This window comes from Anabrus simplex, chromosome 1 (assembly GCF_040414725.1).
Source record: "Anabrus simplex isolate iqAnaSimp1 chromosome 1, ASM4041472v1, whole genome shotgun sequence".
In the NCBI taxonomy this organism is placed as follows: domain Eukaryota; kingdom Metazoa; phylum Arthropoda; class Insecta; order Orthoptera; family Tettigoniidae; genus Anabrus; species Anabrus simplex.
Window position 1 is genome coordinate 1,018,762,263 of NC_090265.1, and position 24,042 is coordinate 1,018,786,304.

A 24,042-nucleotide genomic window follows, 5' to 3' on the forward strand; every position below is an offset into this window, starting at 1 on the left:
TACTCGCACAGTTGAAGAAACATTTGTCAGTACTCTATTTACATACACAGTAATACAAGCGGGCCATGAAAATAAAAATGTAACCCATAGAAGTAAAACACAAAGATAAAAATTAAACACTATATACAAGCGGAACAGGAGATTAAAAATAAAACTATACAAGCAGAACACGAAAATAAAAATTGTGGAATGTTTAAGTTTCAAATGTCTTGTCACTGTGCCGGTTGAATATCCCTCTGCAGACAAAATAGAAGAACATGAATTGCATTTCAGTCTGTCCAGTTTTATTCTAGTAAAAAAAGTCGTAAACAGGACTCCGGTGCGACATTATTTACAGTGTTACATTGTTTACAGTCTTTCATACGGTATATATTACTAGGCTTCAGTGAAAACACTCTTACAAAACAGAACACATTAAGTTATCTGCATGTTCCGAAGGCCAGTTGCCAGTGCAACGGAACTCACAGAACAAAGAGGATACGACAGCACATGGTGGCACACTACCGGTATAGACAGTCAGCTTGTGGGCGAAGGGCAGTGCATAGTGGCCCCTCTGCTGGGATAGCAAGTCGCTGTCTTGGTCTCGTTTGAGAATGTTTCAGAACAACTGATGCTCCGTGTTCCGGAACACCAGAACATAACTGTGCATCGGCACCGTGTGCCGAAACAGGGACATAGTGCCCAATCCTAGTAAGAAACGTCACTTTAAGTGACAGGACTGCATGGTGAAGGCTTCTGAAAGCCAATTCGAGGTCAAGAAGACCCACGACTGGTTTGCAGCTTACTCTCCAGCACTGAGCAGCGTGATTAGAATTTGTGCATCATTGCCAAAACTGAACTGTAAATCAGTGGTACTCTTCACAGATGAGTCGTAATTTTGTCTCTGTTCATCTGATGGTAGTGTGAGTAGGGAGGAGGATAGGGATATTCACCTGAAATATCTCAGAGAGGATGCCATTTTTAGGTGGCTTTGTCATGTTTTGGGGTGGTATCATCTTCAAGGTGCGAATGGAGCTTACCGTTGATGGAGGTGCTCTAAATGCACACCAATGCATCGAAATTGTGTTAAAAGAGCATGTAATCCCCTTTGTTCCATTTGTTGGTGAAAATTTGAGACTGATCAGGATTGGAAACACACATTACTAGTGAGAGGATAGTGGTCAGTGACAGCAAGAGAATTTTCAGTTGCAAGATCGTGAATTAAGTCAGTGTTCATTTAATTCCATTAGGTGAGATTTGTTGAAAATGCATAAATTTCCAACTTTTTGAAAAGTGAATACTGTAAAAGGAGCTTAACACTGGCCTTCATGATGAAAATAATGCACACATGGCACAGTCAGTATGTTGTGTAATCTATAAAAAACAAGGTTTCAGGTAAACAAACAAATACAGTATTTATCAACAAATTTGAAATGATCAATATATATATAACTTTTTTTTTTTTTATGGTTGGTATATTTCTGAAACATTTGCTTATTTGAATGTTAAATATCATGCTGAAGATTATAGTTATAATTAATGTTCCTTTACTTTGTGATGAGGTTTTTTTTTTTTCTGTGAACTGGCTGGAAATAATTATAATCTTTCCTTCCATTTCATATTTAACCCTCTTTTCATAGGGCATTGGAAGACAGCATAGGTCGGCCGTTGTTTGTTTTGTTCCGTAATGTAACTCAGCTACCGGAAGATGATTCAAGAAGACTTCCATTGCTAGCTGTACTAGCTGATATGAAAAATCAACATGCAAGAATAGGGTATCTTCTCCTGTTCTTCCTTAAAGCGTGGTTAGTATGTCAGTGACTTTTATGAATTACAGTTCAATATTACAGTAGTTATTAGGATGTGATTTTCATCAATATGAAATAGAATTTTATCACTAAGTAAAATTTATTTTTCATTACAGTAAATTAAATGATGGAAAAGCATCTGTATACAGAGACTTCTGCCAAACTTTAGAAAAGGATCTAGAAACATGTTTACTCAGTGATCTCAAGGTAAGCAATATGTACAGTTTTTCATATAAATATGTATTGCCTTTGCTGGCAAGACCTAGAGTTTACAGTGCACTATGTCTTCTGGTATGGGCTAGAGCAGTTTAATTACTTTCATTGATCTGTCTCAGTCTTATCCTTGGCTTTGACAGTATGAAAGTGATTAAGGTATGAGCATTCCTAGTAATGCCATTCCTTATTCAGCTAGTCACTGCTAAGAATGGTGTGAAAATGTTGTTTATAGGGTTGGTTGGTACATGCGTTTCAGTGGTCTTCACAGATTGATATGTAATAGCAACTTCTGGCTCAGTGAGGAAAGCAACAGGAAACTACCTCACTCCTCATTTCCCTAGTACACCTCTTCAGTGATCTGTAGGCCATCTATGACAGCTAATGGTGGAGCTGTTGAGGTTCCAACCAGCCTGTGGTTTGAAGACCAAACATATGTGTGTACACACGCGCACACCGTAATTACTCGGATATCAGCCACACCCCTAATTTTTTGACCGAACATACGTATAAATGTTTGTGCTTATTAAGAACCGCATGACTATTTCATGGGCTTGTCACAAGAATGTGCGTCTGCAGTAACAAACAGAAAGTGCAACTTCCACGCACAGTCTGAACTCAACCATGTGGAGCTTATCAGGAAATATTTGTCATGGGGAAAGTTAAGTTACACGCCTGAACTGAAGCTAAACATGGTGAAAGTTGCAGACAAAAATGATAATAGAACAGTGGGTCGTGAGTTTTCTGTTCACGAAAAAGAAGTGAGAAATCGGAGAAAATGGCCCAAAACATGGCAGGTTCCTTGAGGAAGCGTTACTGGAATGGGTGAACGAGATATGAAACAGCAGTTGCAGTGTTTCTCACAAAATGTTACAACTAAAAGCGTGGGAAATTGCACAATTCTACTATATTCCAGTAAACTTATTCAGAGCAAGTCGCGGGTGGGTTACTCGGGTTATACGGCGTGTCATTGTGGTGGAAAACAACTAACGACTGTTCCGATAAAGGTACTGAGTTTCACAGGCATATGACCAGGTTATGGCAGCAGAACTCGTATCTCCTGTAAATAGGCAATGCTGACCAAACCCCTGTGTATTTTGAAATGTCAAGGAACACTACTGTTTTTGAGAAGGGAGCAGCAAGTGTTCTAATTAAAACTACTGGCAACGAAAAGTTATGTTGTACGATGATGTTGGCCTTTATGATTATAATGTACTTTTTTCTCCCAAGTTTTATAAATGTAAACACTCTAGCCCCTCTGCAAGTTAAAGACCTTCATTTTCGGTAAATTACAAACGGAATATAAACTGATAAATATCCTCCATGTACAGCAGTTTCAATCTTTCTTTGGTTTTTGTACATTTGTAAATAAGTTTAATCTTTTGAGTGTATCCAGTAAGATATTTCGTGAGATAAGTTTCAACAACACAGGCAACATTAATCATTTCAGACAGAATGCATTACCAAGTTACTGATTAATTTTGTGTTTTATTGACAACACCGTAATCGGTAACATGTAACAATCGTAAATCCGTGATGCACTGCCAGCTAAGCACGGGGATGTGATTGAGCTGGCAGTGGCCTTCACGACAACACGCAAGAAAGCAAAAAATTAATCTCTTTCAATGAATCAGTCAATCGCCACTGATCTGCATTTAGGGCAGTCGCCCAGGTGGCTGATTCCCTGTTTGTTGTTTATGTAGTCTTCTCTTAAATAATTGCAAAGAATTTGGAAATTTGATGAATATCTCCCTTGGTCAGTTATTCCAGTCCCTAAATCCCCTTCTTATAACCAAATATTTGCCCCAATTTGTCCCCTTGAATTCCAGCCTTATCTTCATATTGTGATCTTTTCTATTTTTAAAAACACCACTCAAACTTATTAATCTTCTAATGCCATTCCATGCCATCTCTCCATTGACAGCTCGGAACATACCACTTACGTAATTTTTAATACGGATCATAACAATGAAATGTATTACTTGTTATAACATACCACTTAGTCGAGCAGCTCATCTCTTTTCTCCCAAGTCTTCCCAGCCCAAACTGTGCAACATTTATGTAACGCTACTATTTTGTCGGAAATCAACCAGAACAAATCAAGCATTTTCTTTGGATTCTTTCCAGTTCTGTAATCCAGTAATCTTGGTGAGGGTCCCGTACACTGGAACCATACTCTAGTTGGGGTCTTACCAGAGACTTACGTGCCCTCTACTTTACATCCTTACTACAACTCCTAAATTTACCCTCATAACCATGTACAGAGATCTGTACCCTTGATTTACAATCACGTTTATGTGATTACCCCAATGAAGATCTTTCCTTTATATTAACACCTGCATACTTACAGTGAGCCCCATAAGGAACTTTCACCCCCATGCACATAAACTAACTGATGCAGGAACACAGTGCACCCATCTCCTACTAATTCATTAGGCTGACTACAAGTTTAACGTCAGATTTGCAGTTTAGAAAAATAAATATATGAATGAAGTTAATTACACTCGCCTTTTGATGTGATGATATGCAGGTAACCTGGTTAAAACAAGTCTTCCTTTGAGCACGTTCCCTGAGTAATGTTTTAAGTTTCAGCTATTATCTCAGCATTTCAGTTATTATTGTTTGAAAGGCTCATGGTAACTTGTTCCAAGTAGTTTGACTAGTCATAACAGGCTGGATATTATATAATTGCAATTAATATTTCTACAGCCCGTGATACAGAAAGCGACATCATCACCGTCTGCCCCTAGTCTGACGTCATATGTAACGATAAACCTTTAAATTCCATTACGGCCTTCAGTGAAGTATTGAAATCATTGCTCGTTTTTAACAGTGTTTTTGCACAATATTTACTATGCTTAATTTGACGGTGTTTGTGCCAGTCTCAACCCATTATAACGTTGTGCTAGTCATAAGCCATGCTGTCAATTGTGCAGCATCTCTGTTATGTTATTATATAAATACCTGTCTAATAATAGTTTGAATGGCTACGATGTGTCCCCAGGTATTTTAAAAATTTAGTCTGAAAACTTTCCACATAATAACCTCCCCCCCCTCCCACCTGTTTTGGCACCTTAAAATTGGCATAAAAAGTGCGGCTGATATGCGAGTAAATACTGCATGCATGTGTGTGCGCACTCTGACTGTTAGAGGATGAGTGGGTGGAGTAATTAGCAATCTAACTTCTTTGTTATGCATATTTAAATAAATATATTGAATGCTTTGTGTCCTGTTAACATTTCTAGCGACATTGTTACAGATATTGGCAACTAATGAATTTTATCTTTGGTTCTGTATTGCCTTGACAATATTTAAAGTTAAATTCTTAAAAAGAATTTATTCCTAGAGGACCACATATTCAATACAATATCAAGACTGTCTAGTTGAAAATAAATAGTCATGTTAAAAACTAGAACGTGTTTCAACCCTTATTTGGGTCTCCAACTAGTTGTGGTAGAACATCTTGGTAATCATGTAAAATATGTTTGACACAAGAGTATATTAACCCTTTGAGCGCCATGTGCTGTTACGGTTTTCCTACCACCGAGCGCCAAGGCCATTTTCCAATTTTTGCAAACTTTTGTTTGATCACTCGCAGTTCAGCTGTTATTGTAGGTAGACACTTCAAATGTTCGTGTTTTTTTTTAAATAATATGATTGCCTATATGAATAAAGCCTTACTCAGTTCATTTATGACCATTAGTAAACTTTTGGCAGCCAAAACCTAAAAGTATTAATAAAAAATAAAACAAAACGAAAGTTTAGCAATAAAATTTAGGTAGAACAAATTTTTTTTATATACCACGAACATATGTATTGAATAGTACAACCTATTATGAAGCTATATTGAAAATTTCATTCATTTTGTACCTACAATAAATCTGTAGTAAAAATAATTAATTTACATATCCAAATGAGCCAAAAATGAAAGTCTAATTACACTCATTTGGTTTATATGTCAATACTTATGAAAAAAGGTACAAACTTCTTTTACATAACACTTACCGAGCTCGATAGCTGAAGTTGCTTAAGTGCGGCCAGTATCCAGTATTCGGGAGATAGTGGGTTTGACCCCCACTGTCGGCAGCCCTGAAGATGATTTTCCGTGGTTTCCCATTTTCACACCAGGTTAATGCTGAGGGGCTGTACCTTACTTAAGGCCACGGCCACTTCCTTCCCAGTCCTTGCCCTTTCCTGTTCCATCGTCACCATAAGACCTATCTGTGTCGGTGCGACGTAAAGCCAGCAGCAAAAAAAAAAAAAATTCATAACACTTACATAATATTTACATCCCAAAAGCTATGGGGCCACCCAGACAGAAAGGAGAGCCATCCTGAGGGCTGAAAGGGGGCAGTCCCCCAGAAGGTTATTCACTGGGCCAACGACCTATTCATCTAAAAATCTCTTGTTACGAGACAAACGGCATCTACGGCGGAGAAGATGGACTTCGGTACGGCGGAGATGGCGGAAGAGGCAACCCATCCTTCTGGGGTGTACAGATGGAACCTACTGCCTTGTAGGACGAGGAAGGCATCCTCAAAGGCTAAGGGAGTAAACCCTGAAAGAAAATCCTCTTATGCGTTAGGCCTAGCAAGTCAGCAGGAGAGTATTGAGTATAGTGCTTTCAATAAGAAAAAGAGCCTCGGAAAGAATATTATAGACCGGACTGACACGTCCTCTCAGACAATTGTAAAGTATGATGACCGTAAGGCTGATGATATACAATGTTCTGAAAGGAAACCCCAAATAAAAAAGAGACCCACATACCGAATTGGAACTATGAACATTCTATCATTAACTGGAAAGTTAGAAGAACTCCTAGACATGATGGATAGAAGAAAAATATCAATATTGGGATTAAGTGAGACCAAATGGAAAGGGATTGGAAGTAAGACACTTCGTGGAGGTTATAAATTATACTGGAGTGGACAGGAGAAGGTAGCGAAAAATGGTGTTGGATTCTTAATTAACGAAAGGACTGATGCTACAGCTGAAGTTATCTGCAAAAGTGATAGAATCATTAAAATGTCCATGAAACTGGAGAACACTAAGTACACCATCATACAAGTGTATGCCCCACAGACAGGCTGCAGTGAGGAAGACAAAGAGAAATTTCGGCAAGACCTGGAAGATACAGTTAATGAGGAAAATGTTATTATTATTGGAGATCTAAATGCGCAAGTTGGGGTAGACAGACTTGGGTACGAGAACATCATTGGTCCACATGGATTTTGACAAAGGAACCCAGAAGGAGAACAACTATTAGATCTGTGCAGAAGAAATGATCTTATAATCAAAAATACATTCTTCAAAAAAAAAAGAGACAGTCACAGAATAACAAGGTACAGTTGGGATGGCCAGTATAGAACATTGATTGACTACGTAATCACAAATAAAGATGGTGGCAGGTACATCACAGATGTAAAGGTTATCCCTAGTGAAAGCATGGAGAGTGACCACAGATTGTTGGTAGTAGACTTCAAACATAAGGCAAATGAAACGCAGAAACTTATTACGAAAAAACCAAGGATTAAAACTTGGAAGTTGCAAGAAGTCCAAATAAAGGAAGAATACAAACTAAGGATTCAGCAGAGTTTGCCGAAGTGTGAAGTAACCAGCGTTAATGAAGAATGGAAGGCCTTCAAAGACACCTTTGTGGGAGAAGCCAAAAACCTATGTGGAGTTACAAGTTCTATCAAAAGAAAAAAGGAGACACCATGGTGGAATGATAGAGTGAAAACAGCAGTGAAAGAAAGAAACCAAATAAAGAAGGCACTGGACAAGGAGAAACAAAAACAGGGACAAGAACGAAATGAACAAGAAATACAAAGACTTCAAGGAGTATACAGGAACAAGAAACTTGCTGTAAAGAACATTGTAAGGGAAGAAAAAGAGAAGAAATGGAATGAGTTTGCAGACAAACTGGAAGAGGAAATATGAAATTGCTATACAGAGTAGTGAAAAACAAGCGAAGGGATCAAGAGACCATAAAAGCAATAGAACGTGATGATGGAACTCTGGCACAAGAAGAGGGAGAAATTAAACAAGAACTCAAGATCTATTTCGAAAAGCTGCTGAATGGAGATACAGAAAACATAACAACGGATAGAGGAGAGCCAAGTCGAGGAACCACAACTGAACCACCAATTACATGGCTTGAGGTTGAAAATGCGCTCAAGAGCATGAAGAAAGGAAAGGCAGTGGGCGTAGATGAACTAAGTGCAGATATGCTGAAAGCAGCGGGAGTTCCAGGAATCCAATGGCTCTATAGACTGCTCAACAAGATATGGGAGGAAAATACTATTCCTGAGGACTGGAAGATGGGCATCATTGTACCTCTGTTCAAGAAAGGAAGCCGACGAAAATGTACTAATTACCGTGGTATCACACTACTGTCTCATGTCCTGAAAATATTGGAAAACATAATAGAGACCAGAATCAGAGATATTGTTGAACCAATTTTGGAAGAAGAGCAGTATGGTTTCAGACCAGGAAGGTCAACTACAGACCTTATATTTGCAATTAGGATGCTAATGGAAAAATACTGGGAGAAGAACAAGCCTTTATTCCTAATATTTTTTGGACATTGAGAAAACATACGATAGTGTACCAAGGGAAAGAATTTGGCAATGCATGAAAGAACTTCAAGTGCGAGATAGCCTCATAGACAAAGTGAAAATGTTGTATAGTGGGAACAGAAGCTGTATTCAAGTAGGATGTGGTTTGTCGGACTGGTTTGAAACAGAGAGGAGTGCAGCAGGGCAGCTCATTGTCACCACTTCTATTTATTATTGTAATGGATGTAGTAATGAAATCTATTAAAAGGAAAGAACATGGAGATATCAAAGCCTTCACATGTGCAGATGATGTTGCGATCTGGAGTGACTCAGAAGATGAATCGGGAGAGAGAATACAAAGCTGGAATGAGGAGTTTAAGAAATATGGTTTAAACATCAGCAAGACCAAGACGGTGGTGATGAAAGTGTATGGGGAAGGAGCAGAACCAATAGTCATGTTAAATGAAGCTCAACTGGACAGCGTTCCAGTTTTCAAATACTTGGGTAGCGTTATATCAAATGACAACCTAGCAAAACATGAGGTGAACAATCGAATCAATAAGGCAACACAATTCTACCACCAGGTAAGACACCTGCTGTGGGATGAGCAAATACCCATGAAAACAAAAATGACATTGTACAAGTCCTATTATACACCAATTCTTACATACAGTCTCGAAACCACAACACTGACCAATAGAGATAATTCCAAACTTCAGGCAGCTGATATGAAATTCCTACGCACTATGATCCAGAAAACCAGGAAAGACAAGATTAGGAATGAGAAAATTAGAGAAGAAGTAGGAATAGACAATTCTCTCCTAAATAAGATTCAGATATCAAGACTGAAGTGGTTTGGTCACATGAAGAGGATGCCAGTAAACAGAACTGCAAGGAAGGAATTTGACAGAAAGGTAGAAGGAAGACGACCCGTGGGAAGGCCACGAAGGAAATGGATAGATTTAGTTAAGAGCGATGTAATGCTGAGAGGTCATGATTGGGACAAGTTGGTGGAGGAAGAATAGTACAAGGACAGGATGAGATGGAGGAGGCTCATATACCACACCCGGGAAACTGGAGATGGTTTAGGATGATGATGATGACGAGACAAAATAATTGCAAAAGCTGGATGGATTTAATGATGACGACCAAGCATAGAAAAGGAAAACGAGATGTTGTGTTTGCTACATGGAATGTCCGAAGTCTCCTCAGAGCAGGAGCTTTCACTAATCTGAAGGATGTCCTCAAATGTTACAATATCTCTGTGGCTGCCTTGCAGGAAGTCTGATGGAAGGGCGCTGTCATCATGGTCTCACGAGATTATACCATCTTCTACAGTGGAGGAGTGAGGAGCCAGCTTGGTACAGGATTTGTGGTAACCTGGAGACTCAAGCCGGCAATGCTGGAGTTCAAGCCCACGAATGAGATTGTGCTCATTGAGACTGAAGTTCTCCCTGTTCAATGTGACAGTGTTCAGTGCACATGCACCGACTGAAGATGCCTCTGAGGAAGAAAAGGATGTCTTCTATGCTCTCCTTGACCGAGAGTACTCTGCTGCTCCGCGTCATGACGTCAAGATCATCCTTGGTGACATGAATGCTAAGGTGGGGAGGGAGGAGGTGTTCAGACCAGCGACTGGACAAGAGAGCGCACACCCAGAGAGCAATGACAATGGCCTCAGACTAGTGGACTTTGCCATCGACCATCAGATGAGCATTAGCAGCACTTACTTTCCGCGGAAGAGGATCCATACGGTAACATGGATGTCCCCTGACGGCAAGACGCAGAACCAAATCGACCACGTCCTCATCGACTGGAGGCATGGATCTGATGTTGTGGATATGAGGACGAGGAGAGGTGCGGACATCGACTTGGATCACTATCTGGTTGTCATGAAATACAGACAATGCATAGCCAACATCAGGAAAGTTCATGTTCAGAAGACGAGGAGGTTCGATGTCGGAACCTTGAAGAATAATGCCGCCATCAAGGATGAGTACAGGGAGATTGTCCGATCAAACTTGCAGACCAGAGCAAGAAACAAGAAGGCACCACTGTAGAAAATCTATGGGAAACAATACAAGATGGCATCACGTATGCAGCGAAAAAATCTGTAGGGTTCCAAGAACCAAGCGTAAGACCGGAGTGGTTCGATGCGGAATGCGAAGAGGCCATCCAAAGGAGGACCAAAGCAAGGGGACAAGACCTTACAAAAACCGACAAGGTTAGCAGAAGAAGATTACCTTATGTCGAGAATAGAAGCAAAGAGGATGCTCCGGATGAAGAAAAGACAGCGAGAGAAAGAGCAGCTTGAAGCCATCGAGGAGATGTGTAATAAGGACGTTTGCGCCATGTTCCAGGGAACAAGGGAAATCAAGAATGGGTTTGAGCCCAGAACCTCATACTGCAAGGACAAGAAGGGTCTTTTGGTTGGAGAGGAGGAGAAGATCTTGTCACAATGGGCGGAGCACTTCGAAGAGCTCCTAAACACCGAGGAGGCAGAAGCAAAGGTGCCTGATCAGGTGACAGTTGACCACCCACCTACTGACAATGAGCACGAGCCAGTCCCCGAAGTGACGAGGAATGAGGTGAAGGAGGCGATTGACCTCGTGCAATAACAGAGCACCAGGAGAGCTGTTCAGGTATTGTGGAAAAGAGCTTGTAGATAACATGCATGCCCTGATCCGATCTATATGGGAAAGTGAGGAGATGCCATGGAATCTCTCTTCTTAGTGTGGCCTATAAGATCTCTTCGAAGGTGTTGACTAGGAAACTCGAGCCCTTTGCAGAGAGACAACTGGGAGACTACCAGTGTGGGTTCTGGCGCAACACATCAACAACAGACCCCATACTAACCCTGTGGCTCATCCTTGAAAAGTGTTATCCTGATTCGGATACATTGTGGTACTGATGCCCACCTCTCTGTTCCTCCAGTCCCTGGATAACTGTGCGTCGCCTGCAGGGGACACCCTAGCATTTTCTGAGGATACACTGTATTTGCACTCATTTCTAGGCTGTTATTACGATGGTTTTACCCCTCCCAAAGGCATTTTAGAGCTGCTGTCAGCAGGTGATGAGGCCGCTCCTAACATGGAGTACAGATGCCTTCTACTATTGCTCCTAACATGGGGACAGACGCTGCTTGATGTGTTCCAGTGTCATTTCCTACACTGGGGGAACCATCGCCCCACCTAAAAGAACTCATCCGCCCAAAGCCATTGGTCCTCTTAGTAGGTGAAGTTATTTCTTGTGGCATGACACTCGGCGCAGAGTTGACAGCTGTACGGTCTACTCTATTGTCGTAGTGGACTGGACCAGCCAGGCATAAAATGTAATGATTACAATTTTATTTCAAGGAGAAAATTACAAGTAACACTTACATTTTGTGAAAGGTAATGATTATAATTAAAAATTACTGAAGAAGTAATTGTTATAAGTAATTGGATTACTTTTACTCAATGAGTTTCTATTTCTGGAAATATCTTGCACACACTGGATACATTTTTAAACCTGTCTTAGATGCATCTGTCAACACAGAAAAAGCACTGTTTTTAAACAAATATTTGAAAGCAAATTCTGTAGAATAGGGGCTTACCACATATTCTCTACTAATGCCTCGCATTTTGTGTGTCCACATGGAAATTTTATGCTAATTTTAGAATCTGATAACACTTTGTTAAACATTTTCTCAGTTGTAAGATGTGCAACCGTTGTTGTGTATAACACCAAGAAATGCCACTGCAAGCTCCACAGGTGGTATTTGGTCATCTTCTGGCGTATTAGCATTAACACGTTGAGTGCCGAGCCGATTGTAGCACACTATTCCACTGGTGCCAGGCATGTTTTTGAATTGCATTCCGCTGGTGCCAAAGCAATTGTACGCGTTGTAGACTGTTTATATAATCTTGGGATGTATTTATATGATGTACTAAGTAAATTTTATCTCACCATACCATGGTCATGCGTGACGCCATATGGTGTCACATCAATTTTTAGGAAAGATAAAATATAGCGTGACGCCATATGGTGTCACAGAATTTTTTGACATGGAATGTTCAATACGAATTTCCAATACGGGATATTTATTTCCTAATTCAAATTAACGCAATATTTATGAAAACCTAGTAAAATGCAAAACAAGTACTTATATTGCATTACATATTGTTGTGAACAGTTTTCTGATAACTCTAAACAATGAAAATATGCGTCTCGGCATGCTCGAGTTCTTGTTACTCGTTGTAATTTTTCAAACTTTATTGGCATCATTGTTCAAACATCGTCCTTTGTACACTTGTTTCATGTGCTGTTTTCATATTTACGTTTTGCACATCTGATCGGGAAGTTAAGGGAAACGCGCTAACTGTACGCTACCTGGCTGCTGGCGCAGCTCGACGCAGCCCGGTTGGTTCACGTCCGATGCTTCGCTCCTCCCTACCTCTCCGCCACACCCCGATACTCCCGTGGTACTTCTAATTTTATGACTATTTATTTGCTCAATTTTGGCGTTCAAACTTGCGCTGGGTACATGCAGTTTTCACCTTGGCATTCTACTGCCTCCCACGAATATTCCTACCAAATTTCAACCGAATCCGAGTGCAACACATGTATGTGTTCCCTCGTAAGATTATTACCAATATCTTCCATTTTTTATATTTTTGCACAACTATATAAACTGAGTGATAATACGTACGTAAACGGGGAATAAACAAAGCCTGGCGCGCTTTCACCTGTGACAAAGACCACTGGCCAGTCAGTGGCTTCGGAAGAATACTGTGGCGCCACATGGTGGCATACACTAAAAATACATTGCTGGAATAGACCCTGAAGTTCGCCCTTCACGTAGTACCAATTTTACGCGCATAGATGTCACAGCTGGATTATCTACGGCGCATTGCCTGAAACTCAACTGTGCCGCCATATGGCGTCACGCCATCTCAAATTTGTAGACCACTGTGACGCCATATGGCGGCACGTGGCACCCAACGTGTTAACGAAGAACTTCTGTAGGTTTACTGATGTTGCTGGCAATTTTAAATTTTTTGTTTATTTATATTTCTCTCAATCAGCGTGTTTTTTCACTGTTGTTACACCATCAGTTTTTATTGAAAAGCTACATCTACACACATTGCACCTCACTGAAAATTGATCATGGTCTTGCTCTATCCAAGATTTGAGCTTGGGTACATTTAACTAATCATTGCAGTACGAACAGAAACATTTTCACTCTTTTTTCAGATGTTTTCTGACCACAGTAATGCTTACTATCCATTGTCGTCTCCTGAAGTCGACTAACCTCGTACTAGTTTTACAAAACCTCGGCTTGTTTCAAGAGAGAGTAAGAAAGGATAGTTATTACTGAACAATGAGAATCAAGTTAATGTATTTGATTTTTTAACCAATATTAGACAGTTACTCACTCTTGACAGTTATTACACTTTGCAAAGTAATTTACTAAAATATGTATTTTAATAGCAGACTTCATTGATAGAACTGTATCCAATTTAAAATAGATAAATCCTGACGATATAAAGTCCAGAAAGAAGTTTATATAATTCTTCCAATAGACACGTGTATATCCAGATTGCATGGAAAAAACTCCAGACAGTTGGCAACCCTATGTATGAGGCTTGCAGTGCAGTTGTAGTGGCGGTTAAATCAGAGATGGCTGACTAACATTTTAAAAATTGCTTGTATGGTTGTAATAATTCACTGTATATACTTCCTGAAGGTCAAATATATATTTGTGAAACTACTGTTATTGTTAAGTTGCTATGTAATTTTATACATGGAAGCATTTAACAAAGATGTAGTTTGTTCCATTATCTTATTTATTTCCTTTGTTGTTGTTGTTGTTGTTGTTGTTGTTGTTGTTGTTGTTGTTGTTGTTGTCAGTAGTAGCTTGAGTCTTATTTCATATTTGATCACCTCTGAAGTTATGTTTCTTTCTCTTTATAGCTCTGCCAAGAGGATGACGTTGATATGCTCTGCTGGCTGGTACCTGAGGTTTATGCCCAGTTTCCATCAGTAGCTGTGGGACACGCACAACTTCTTCATCTTGTAGTGTCTGCTGTGGATGCAAAGCAGCTACAAGATTTAGTTTGTCATATCCTACAAGGTCGACTAGTTATGTTTCGTCATGATTCATTCCGGGCTCTTCTTTCAGCCAGTTTAGCTTGGGAAACATTTGAACAGTATTGTCTCTGGCAGCTAGTCACTGCACATGGAATTCCAATTGACTACATTCTACCTATTTTACCAAGATTGGAGTTTACAAGTCATGCAGAAGCTCTTACGTCCATTTTACTTATGTTGAAACAAGAGAGGTAAGTTAATCAGAACACATTGTTTTATTAAAGGCTCCAAAAGTGTATTGTATTGCCAAATACAAGACACTAGATTCTAAGATGGCCCCATTTTTTTATATATGGAAAATAAGAAATGAATTTCTGGCGGTAGCTTTTTCTCAAGTACCAGTACCGGTATATATCATCATTCTTTGTTGAACAACATACCAAGGTAAATTGTGTGGTAAATTATGTCCATCAACCACATATCTCACCATTGTAGTTCATGCTTTCCTTGTCTTAGGTTTCAAATTAACATACCTTCAGTGTCTTCATCCTAATCATTTGTGTTCAATAGCAAATTAAAGTTCACAAGCATTGTACCCTCCAAAATAGTTGTCTTTGTCTCAACCCAGTCACATAAGGTTAAATTCAGTAGGTTCTTTTTTGTGCAAATATTATCCGTTATCTTAGGATTGGTCATTTCTCCTCATCTGCATACACAAATCAACCCTGGTTATAAACTACTTCTTCTTTTCCTACTGCTTTTCCCACAACTGTGGGGTCGTGGGTGTGAACTGTGTCACATATGTGGATTTAGCCATGTTTTACAGCCGGAGGCCCTTTCTGACGCCAACCCTATATGGAGTGATGTAATTACTATTGCATGTTTCTGTGTTTCTGTGGTGGTTGGTAGTGTGGTATGTTGTCTGAATATGATGAGATACGGACACATACACCCAATCCCCGAGCCAGAAGAATTAATCGGAAGCGATTAAAATCCCCGACCTGGCCGGGAATCAAACCCAGGACCCTCTGAACCAAAGGCCAGTACGCTGACCATTCAGCCAACAAATCGGACCAACCCTGGTTATGAATATTGTGATTATTTTCTACTATCCAGTATTTCTGGTAAGTTCCACAGGTTACTTTTCGATCACAACATACACCACCTGTAAAGTATGTTATCATTACTTCACTTTTCATTCAAATTCTAATTTAAAATATGTCATGCTTTTGATTTCTGATCCATTTTCCAGATGGTCATTTTTTGTCTTTCTTTTAACTGTTTATCCACTTCAGTGATGCCAAACTTGTATATCTCCTGCCAACAAGCATACGAAGATTCTACATTTCATGTGTTTCCATATCATCCCTTTCCTTTTAAAATTTTCTAGTATTATACAGTTGTTCCTCCATTATTTTCCAGCATAATGTGTTGATTTATATAGCTATAAGTGTAATTTTTATCTCTCCTAGATAACGCAAACTAATTGATATTATTTATTCTGTTATTGTTGTTGTTGTTGTTGTTGTTGTTGTTGTTGTATTTCTTCTTGTTTCATATAGGACTACTAAGGACTGAATTATTCAACTATTGTGTTTGGATTGGGTTTTAATGTTTGCCCAGTAATTGTGCATCTTCTGATTGTATTGTTCCTTCTGATTTGTCCAGAGGGTACCTCTCTTCCTTCTTGGTAGTTTGTCTTGGAACCTTATTTGTTTAAGCATCCTCTTGAGAGATGTCTGGTCTTGTAAGTCTCTCTCATTCCTCCCAGTTCCTGCAAATCTTTTCTTACTTCCATCAACCATGGTGACTTGAACTTCCTCTTTCACCAGTAAACGAGAAGCTAGTTGGTCAACCTGGCAGGATGCATCCTGTTGATGTTTCCATAAAATTATAGGCACCTCTTCCTCGCTACGTCCATAATTTATTATTTTTTGTCAATTCAATCTGTCATTATTGGTCTGCATTTAGGGCTATCACCCATGTTGCAGATTCCCTGTCAGTTGTTTACCTTGTCTTCAATTTCAGAGATCTTGTAAATGTATCAAACATTTGTCCTCTTGAATTCCAGTTTTATCTTCAAATTATGTAAGAAGACAGTGATGATTTTGAATTAAAACTAGCTGAATATAAGGCTTTCGTCCATGCCTCCCCTACTTTCATCTTCATCTTTTCTTGGAAAATCTTGTGGTCTTGAAGTTTCTTCTCAAGAGGTTTGCGCTCCTGGATATCATGTGTGATGCCCACCACTTTTAGATCTTTTGCTACCTCTCTGAACCAGGCTCCTTTTGTCTTCTTATTGTAGAAAGAAATAGAAGATCCGCTTGGGTGACCTTGCAAGCCTCATTCTTGACTTGACCATAGAAAGCAGCCCTTCTTTCCTGCATCATATTGGTTATTTGTTCCACGTGGAAATCCAGTTCATGGTTGTGCCATCTCCTGTATTTACAGTTGTCTTTGATGAGGCCGAAGATTTTTCTCAAAATCTTTTTCTTTCTTTCTTTCTTTCTTTCTTTCTTTCTTTCTTTCTTTCTTTCATCTCATATTTATCCTTTTGTGTGTGTGTGTTTTTTTTTCTTGCCTAATGACTCGTAGAAACAAAACATGTACTTTAATGCACTTACCTCTTCAAAATGGTAACTTACTAGATGCAATTCACTGTGGAGGTTATCATGTATTACTAATGGGTATGTTGTCCTCATGCATGAACAAGTTTTTTTAAAAGAACATGGTTATGGTGGGTTCAAATCTCACCTACGGGAGTCCTGAAGATAGTTTTCCATGGTTTCCCATTTTCACACCAGACAAATGCAGGGGTTATACTTTAATTAAGGCCATGGTTGCTATCTTCCCACTCCTAGCCCTTTCCCATTCTTCTGCCCCCAAAAACCTTCAATGCGTTACTGCGATGTTAAACCAAAAGCAAAAAACAAAACACATGATTATGGTGTGCAACAATTTGTCACTGCAGTCCATATGCTGCGATGGTGGTTGCAAATAGCTTGTTAGGGCAGTACCTGACAGAAATTACAGAGTGATATTTTACATTTTTGACAGCAACTACTGTAGGCTATGGAAAGCAGCAGTCCCTAATATAGAAATCAGAGAAATTCACCACCTTACCATTATTCCATCCCAGAAGGTGACGGAGTTACTTCTTGGTGGTGATATGATCTACTCATAAGATCTTGAACATTCTGCGATATATCCACATTTCAAAGCCCTACAGCCAGTTTATTGACAAAGCCTGTAATGGTCATCCTTTAACACCACAAAGCAGAATCGGTACTGCACAACAATGGAATATACAGAAATAGATTCCCATACGGAACCTTAAATATTTGTCCTGAATGAATAAATTTATAATACCAGTATAATTGGTCCGTAATTGTATATTATCAATTTTCCACCTAACTCATTCTTGTTGCCAGCGTTTTGCCCCATTATGCCAATTTGCGCTCATCAATAAATTGGTAACTGCCAGAGGAGTGCGACAGGCTTCGGCAGCCAGCACAATTCCTGTCCTCGCCGCTAGATGGGGGCTTCATTCATTCCATTCCTGACCCGGTCGAATGACTGGAAACAGGCTGTGGATTTTCATTTTCAGTTGGTAACTAGCACGCCTGTAACATCTGATGGCATAGCAAGCATCAATTTTTTGAAAAAGAGACAAAGTCTCTCATAGTGCATTGGCACTACGGGATCTCTAAGTGGCCTCCTTGGTATGCACCTCGGTAGGTGTGCTAGTTACCAACTGATGAACCCGAATTGGCACACTGGGGCAAAGCCCTGGCAAAAGGAATGAGTTAGTTGGAAAATTTCCAATGTCCAATAACAGACCAATTATATTGGTATTACTGCAATGCACATCAGTTTTCAAATCAGAAGTCACTGCTACGCACAAGATATTTTCATTTCAGGAAAATACTTCTTACAAAACTGATTACGGTTTTTATTTCTACATCCAGGTCCCTTTCTTGTGTTAGGGTACTTGTAATGTAACACCCCCTTCAATTTTGTTTCCATTCCAGTGATAACAATGTTGGTGATTTTCTACTGGCTGATTACCAAGAATTTTATTTTCTGAATGCTTAAGACCAAACTCCTTGCTCACTTCCACTGGTGCTGTTTAAAAGGACCTGAAGGTTTTCTAAATAGTCAGCTAATATTTCCTAACTATTTTGTTAGCAAATCTTTATGCCTGTTCACACTGAACGAGGGCAATTCCAAAAATAAGGTCTCCTACTTTTTTATAAATACAGAACTCTGTTCATGTGGCTGTTGATCACAATATTGTGAAGAGTGTTTCCTGCGCTCGCATATAAACATGCGCACGCCACACTGAGGCACTCAGTCTTGGCTTGGCAGCCATTGGAGCTTCCGTTGGATGTTACTGCCAAGCACGAAGTGTGCGCAGTTATTCAGTTTTTTAATGCAGAAGGTACTGAACCGATTGAAATCCATCGCCAGTTGACGGAAGTGTGTGGTGAGTCATCCATGGATGTCAAAAATGTTCGTTAGTGGTGTAGAGAGTTTGTAGCCGGTCGGACTGAAATTCACGACGACGAACAAAGGAGCGGGAGACCGTCAATTTCCGTCGAGACAGTCGTGAAGGTTGAGCAAATCATGCATGAAGATTAACGGATCACTCTGGATGATCTCTGCACTTTGGTTCCTGAGGTTTCCCGAAGTGCCGCTCACAACTTCCTGAACAGTATGGCGGCGAGCTGGTATGACATGGGCATACAAAAACTGTCACAGCGTCTACAAAAATGCATCGACTGAAATGGTGATTATGTAGAAAAATAGCTAAATGTTCAAGCTGTAAAATGATGTAAACCATTGTAGAAATAAACTGGTCTATGTATTTATTTTCAGAAATAGGAGACCTTATTTTTGGGATTACCTTTGTATTAAATTGAAATTACCTGTCATCCATTTCACCAATTTAAACCCTTTGTGCAAAAATTATGAAGTAGAGGGAAGAAAAAACTTTCCCCTCATTTTCTGACAATACCTCTGCTTTACTACAACATCCAACACAAAAGTTTGAAACTATACTGTATGCTTTTATGGAATTATAAACCATATATCTCAGCTTCCATGCTTCACTCGAAGTCTATATATACGAGGACGGTTTGAAAAGTTCTCGGAATCACAGCTAGATGTCAGTGCTAGAGCAACGAGGTTCCCGCGCAATAATCACACATCCTTTGTGAGTGAACACATGGCACATCAGTGCTCTAGCTGCAGGAGTGTGGTAGTGACGACTCTTTGTTGTTGTTCCTGCGTAGTAATTTGTGACAATGGAAAAAGCTGAGATTCGAACAGTGATTAAATACTGCGTAAAGAAACGTATGAAAGCAAAGGAAATTCATGCTGACTTTCAGAACACACTGGGGGACTCTGCTCCTTCATTTCCAACTGTTGCCAAATGGACCAGCGAGTTTAAATTTGGTCGGGAGAGCTTGGATGATGATCCGCGTAGTGGGCGGCCAAAAAGTATTACGATCCCAAAATTTATCACAAAAGTGCATAAAATGGTCATGGAGGATCGTCGACTGAAAGTGCGGGAGATTGCTGAAGCTGTAGGGATGTCTTCTGAACAGGTATATTATATTTTATCCGAAGAATTGGGTGTGAAAAAATTATCCACAAGATGGGTGCCACGGCTCTTGACATTGGACAATAAACGCACAAGATTGGAAATGTCCGAACAAAGTCTGGCCCGTTTTCAGTGCAACCAACAAGATTTTTTGCGCCGGTTTGTGACTACAGATGAAACTTGGGTCCACTACTATACCCCAGAGACAAAACAGCAGGCAAAGCAGTGGAAACATGCTGATTCACCACCACCAAAAAAAGCAAAGGCAGTGCGTTCGGCCGGAAAGGGCATGGCCTCAGTTTTCTGGGATGCAAAAGGCATTCTGCTGATAGATTATCTTCCTACTGGCCAAACAATTACGGGGCAATACTATGCAAACCTCCTAGACCAACTACTGGAAAAGATACGCGAAACAAGGCCTGGTTTGGTAAGGAAAAAGGTCATCTTTCATCAGGACAACGCTCCGCCGCACACAAGTGTTATTGCCATGGCCAAACTTCATGAACTGGGGTACGAATTGTTGCCACATCCACCTTATTCACCTGATTTGGCACCATCGGACTTTCATCTATTCCCCAAGCTGAAAATTTTCCTCGGTGGACGGAGATTTTCTACAATGGAAGAACTGACAGCCAAATTGTAGAGGTATTTTGCAGGCCTGGAGGAATCTCATTTTCGAGATGGGATCAAGGCATTGGAACATCGCTGGACCAAATGTATTAGTCTACAGGGAGACTATGTTGAAAAATAAAAGCAGTTCCACCGAGGTAAGATACTTAATTCTAGTACATTCCGAGAACTTTTCAAAGCACCTACGTATGTAATAATGGAAACAACTAAAATCTAAAGTCAAGAGGAATGATCTAATTTGAAAATAATTTTTCTTTTATTTCAGAGCTCATATAATTCTTTTGTTTCTGAGAGGGTTAAGCAGTTAAGTTTTTGATATTTTTAAAATCATACTTTCCAGTGTAAAACTTACTTATGCACAACATTATGAATCTTGTCTTTGTTTTAAAATGGGAAACTATTTATTTGCAGGAATGCTACATTTTACTGTAATGTCTTCTTACCCTATTGCAGTTCTCAAAATTGCAAACAAATTCCTTAGAGGTAACACAGGGAAGATAAGAGAGGATACATTCAGAAAAGAAGAGATTAGAAAGAGGATTGGAGTTTAATGATTAGTCTCTTTCATCTGAAACTTTTCAGCATTCTGTTTCTTTCTGTTCCCAATTATTAATGCACTATGTAGAGTTGTAGAAAATGAGTTCTAACATGGAAATAGTGTTTCCGGACCCATGCCCATATAACACATTTTCTTCCTCTAAGTGTGAGGAATGTGTCCTGAAAATTTACTCCCATAGCGCAACAGCCCCGAAGGCCTGCAGATTATGAGATGTCGTGTGGACAGCACGACAAATCCTCTTGGCTGTTATTCTTGGGTTTCTAAAACGGGGCCGCCATCTCACCGTCGGATAGCTCCTCAATTGTAATCATGTAGGCTGAGTGGACCTCAAAGCAGCCTTCAAATCCAGGTAAAAATTCCTGGTCTGGCCGGGAATCGAACTTGGGGCCTCCGGGTAAGAGGCAGGTACGCTACCCCTACATCATGGGGCCGGCTATCCTAAAAGTTTGGCTGTACCTTTTTGTTACACCCTGTAGATAATAAGTTTTATGTAGGATAGGCTCATTGAATGTGCATGCATTGGCTTCATTTCACATGAAGAGAAAGATTTTGCTTTATCCAAAGTTTATGGTAAACATTTGTCATCAATATCTACTCCCAGTACTCGTATTAAATACTGAGTTCTTCTTCTTCTCTTTGTGTTGTGAATTGAGGACCTCCATTGTTGCCTGTCTCTCCACCACTCTTTTCTTGCTTCTGGTATTTCTTCACTACTCTCTTCCTTATACTCTTCTCCTCTGTGTCCATTGACCTCTTTTGAGACCTTCTTTGTGGCATCTTTCCTGTTGGTTTCTCTGTAAATACCTTCTTTGGAACTCTTGTCTTCTCCCATTTACATAATGTACCCATATCATATCAGCTTGCTTCTTTCTATACTTTCCTGTGGTTTTGAAAATCCAATCCCCTTTCTAATCTCTTCTTTTCTGAATGTATCCTCTCTTATCTTCCCTGTGTTACCTCTAAGGAATTTGTTTGAAGTTAAAGTAAATTTGAGTTTAGTTAATAAAATTTATAGTTCATTTAAATAATTTCAATAATTATATCATATCCATATTTGTGTATATTTATGATTTTATGATGGTTATTTTTTTCTGTGTGTTCTCATTTATGAACATCTATAAGATACATTTTTTTCTTTGTTTTTTCTGCTGTATTACATTTCTTTTTCTTCTTAAGTATCCAGCTCCGTGGCATAATGCTTAACATACTGGCCTTTGGTCCAAGAGGCTCAGAGTTCGATTCTTGGCCAGGTCGAGGATTTTAATTCCGATGACTTGAGAGCTGGATGTGTGTGCCATCTTCAGCATTAGAATTCATCATAGGTAGTGCCCCATCCTCACAGATGCACAGGTTGCTGATAAGGCTCAGTTTGAAAGACCTGCACCAGGCCTCTCCAGAGGCAACACACTATCGTCATCATCATCATCATCATCATCATCATCATCATCCGACTCGTTGGCTGAATGGTCAGCGTACTAGCCTTCGGTTCAGAGGGTCCCGGGTTCAATTCCTGGCCGAGTCAGGGATTTTAACCTTCATTGGTTAATTCCATGGCTCGGGGGCTAGGTGTTTGTGCTGTCCCAAACATCCCTGCAACTCACACACCACACACAACACTATCCTCCACCACAATAACACGCAGTTACCTACACATGGCAGATGCCGCCCACCCTCATCGGAGGGTCTGCCTTACAAGGGCTGCACTCGGCTAGAAATAGCCACACGAAATTATTATTATTATCATCTTCATCATCATTTTAAATTATGTTGTTGTTTTTATTATTACAGTATATGAATATTATGAAAAAATTATACATATATTGTTGCTTATAAAATAACTTTTCCTTTTATTAGAATAGAACCTGTTTTTTGTGACCTAAAATTAAAATTATAGAATAAGTATTTTTGAGTTAACCCTCTGTATTCATTTTTCTAAATTTTTTCCTTGCTCTTTTTTCATTAGGCCTACAGCAGAGCTTTTGAAACATGTACTCTCAAGAGAAGTTCATCCACCTAGGGATGTGTTTGTTGTATCAGTGCTGAAATATTGGTGCCGTGAACATGAAGAAAAACTGGGAGAATTAGTGGCAAGTTTGCTGAGCAGTAGATATCCTAACACGTCGCCTAACAAACGGAAAAGAGGTGGTGGGGGAGGAAATCGTGCGAGTGCAAGTACTGGGACAGGTCCTCCGAGTGCGGAGCAAGTGTTAGGACACTTAGACCAGCTTCGTCAGTGCTGCCGACAGAACAATTTCCATTTGTATAGTCTGGACACAATGCAAAGAGCTTTACAACAAGCTCAAAGTGTATGTACTGATGCTCAAAGGAAGAGGTTTAGTGACTTATTTGCCTTGGCTGAAGTGGAGGAGTTGGAAATTAGTGGGACAAAATCCAGATCGAGTGGTGGGGGAAGGGGTAGAAAAAGTGCAACTAGTAACAGCTCAGGGACGAAAGGAAGTGCCAGTAAGGGTAGAGCCGCTGCAAAGGAAGTGTCTGACAGCTCTGAAGAGAGTAGTGAGGTGAGTCCCTTTTGTACATAAGGATGAGTACTGGCTACATGTGAGTCTTGTTGGACTTACTCCATAAAAGATTTAATCGGTAGTATTTTTGTGTATGCAA

The 24,042-nt window shown here is 39.8% G+C and overlaps 1 protein-coding gene across 3 annotated transcripts in view; it reads left to right on the top strand.

The window, feature by feature from the left end:
• The window catches only part of IntS3 (integrator complex subunit 3), a 330,648-nt gene that overhangs the window by 251,595 nt on the left and 55,011 nt on the right, over positions 1 to 24,042 (top strand). For 2 of the 3 annotated variants that reach the window (XM_067136962.2, XM_067136963.2), the window contains 4 exons: positions 1,620 to 1,784; positions 1,904 to 1,994; positions 14,513 to 14,880; positions 23,387 to 23,942. In XM_067136962.2, the coding sequence (XP_066993063.2) occupies positions 1,620 to 1,784; positions 1,904 to 1,994; positions 14,513 to 14,880; positions 23,387 to 23,942 (1,180 nt within the window). The remainder of the gene's footprint in view (positions 1 to 1,619; positions 1,785 to 1,903; positions 1,995 to 14,512; positions 14,881 to 23,386; positions 23,943 to 24,042) is intronic. The other variant, XM_067136964.2, reaches the window with a different exon arrangement.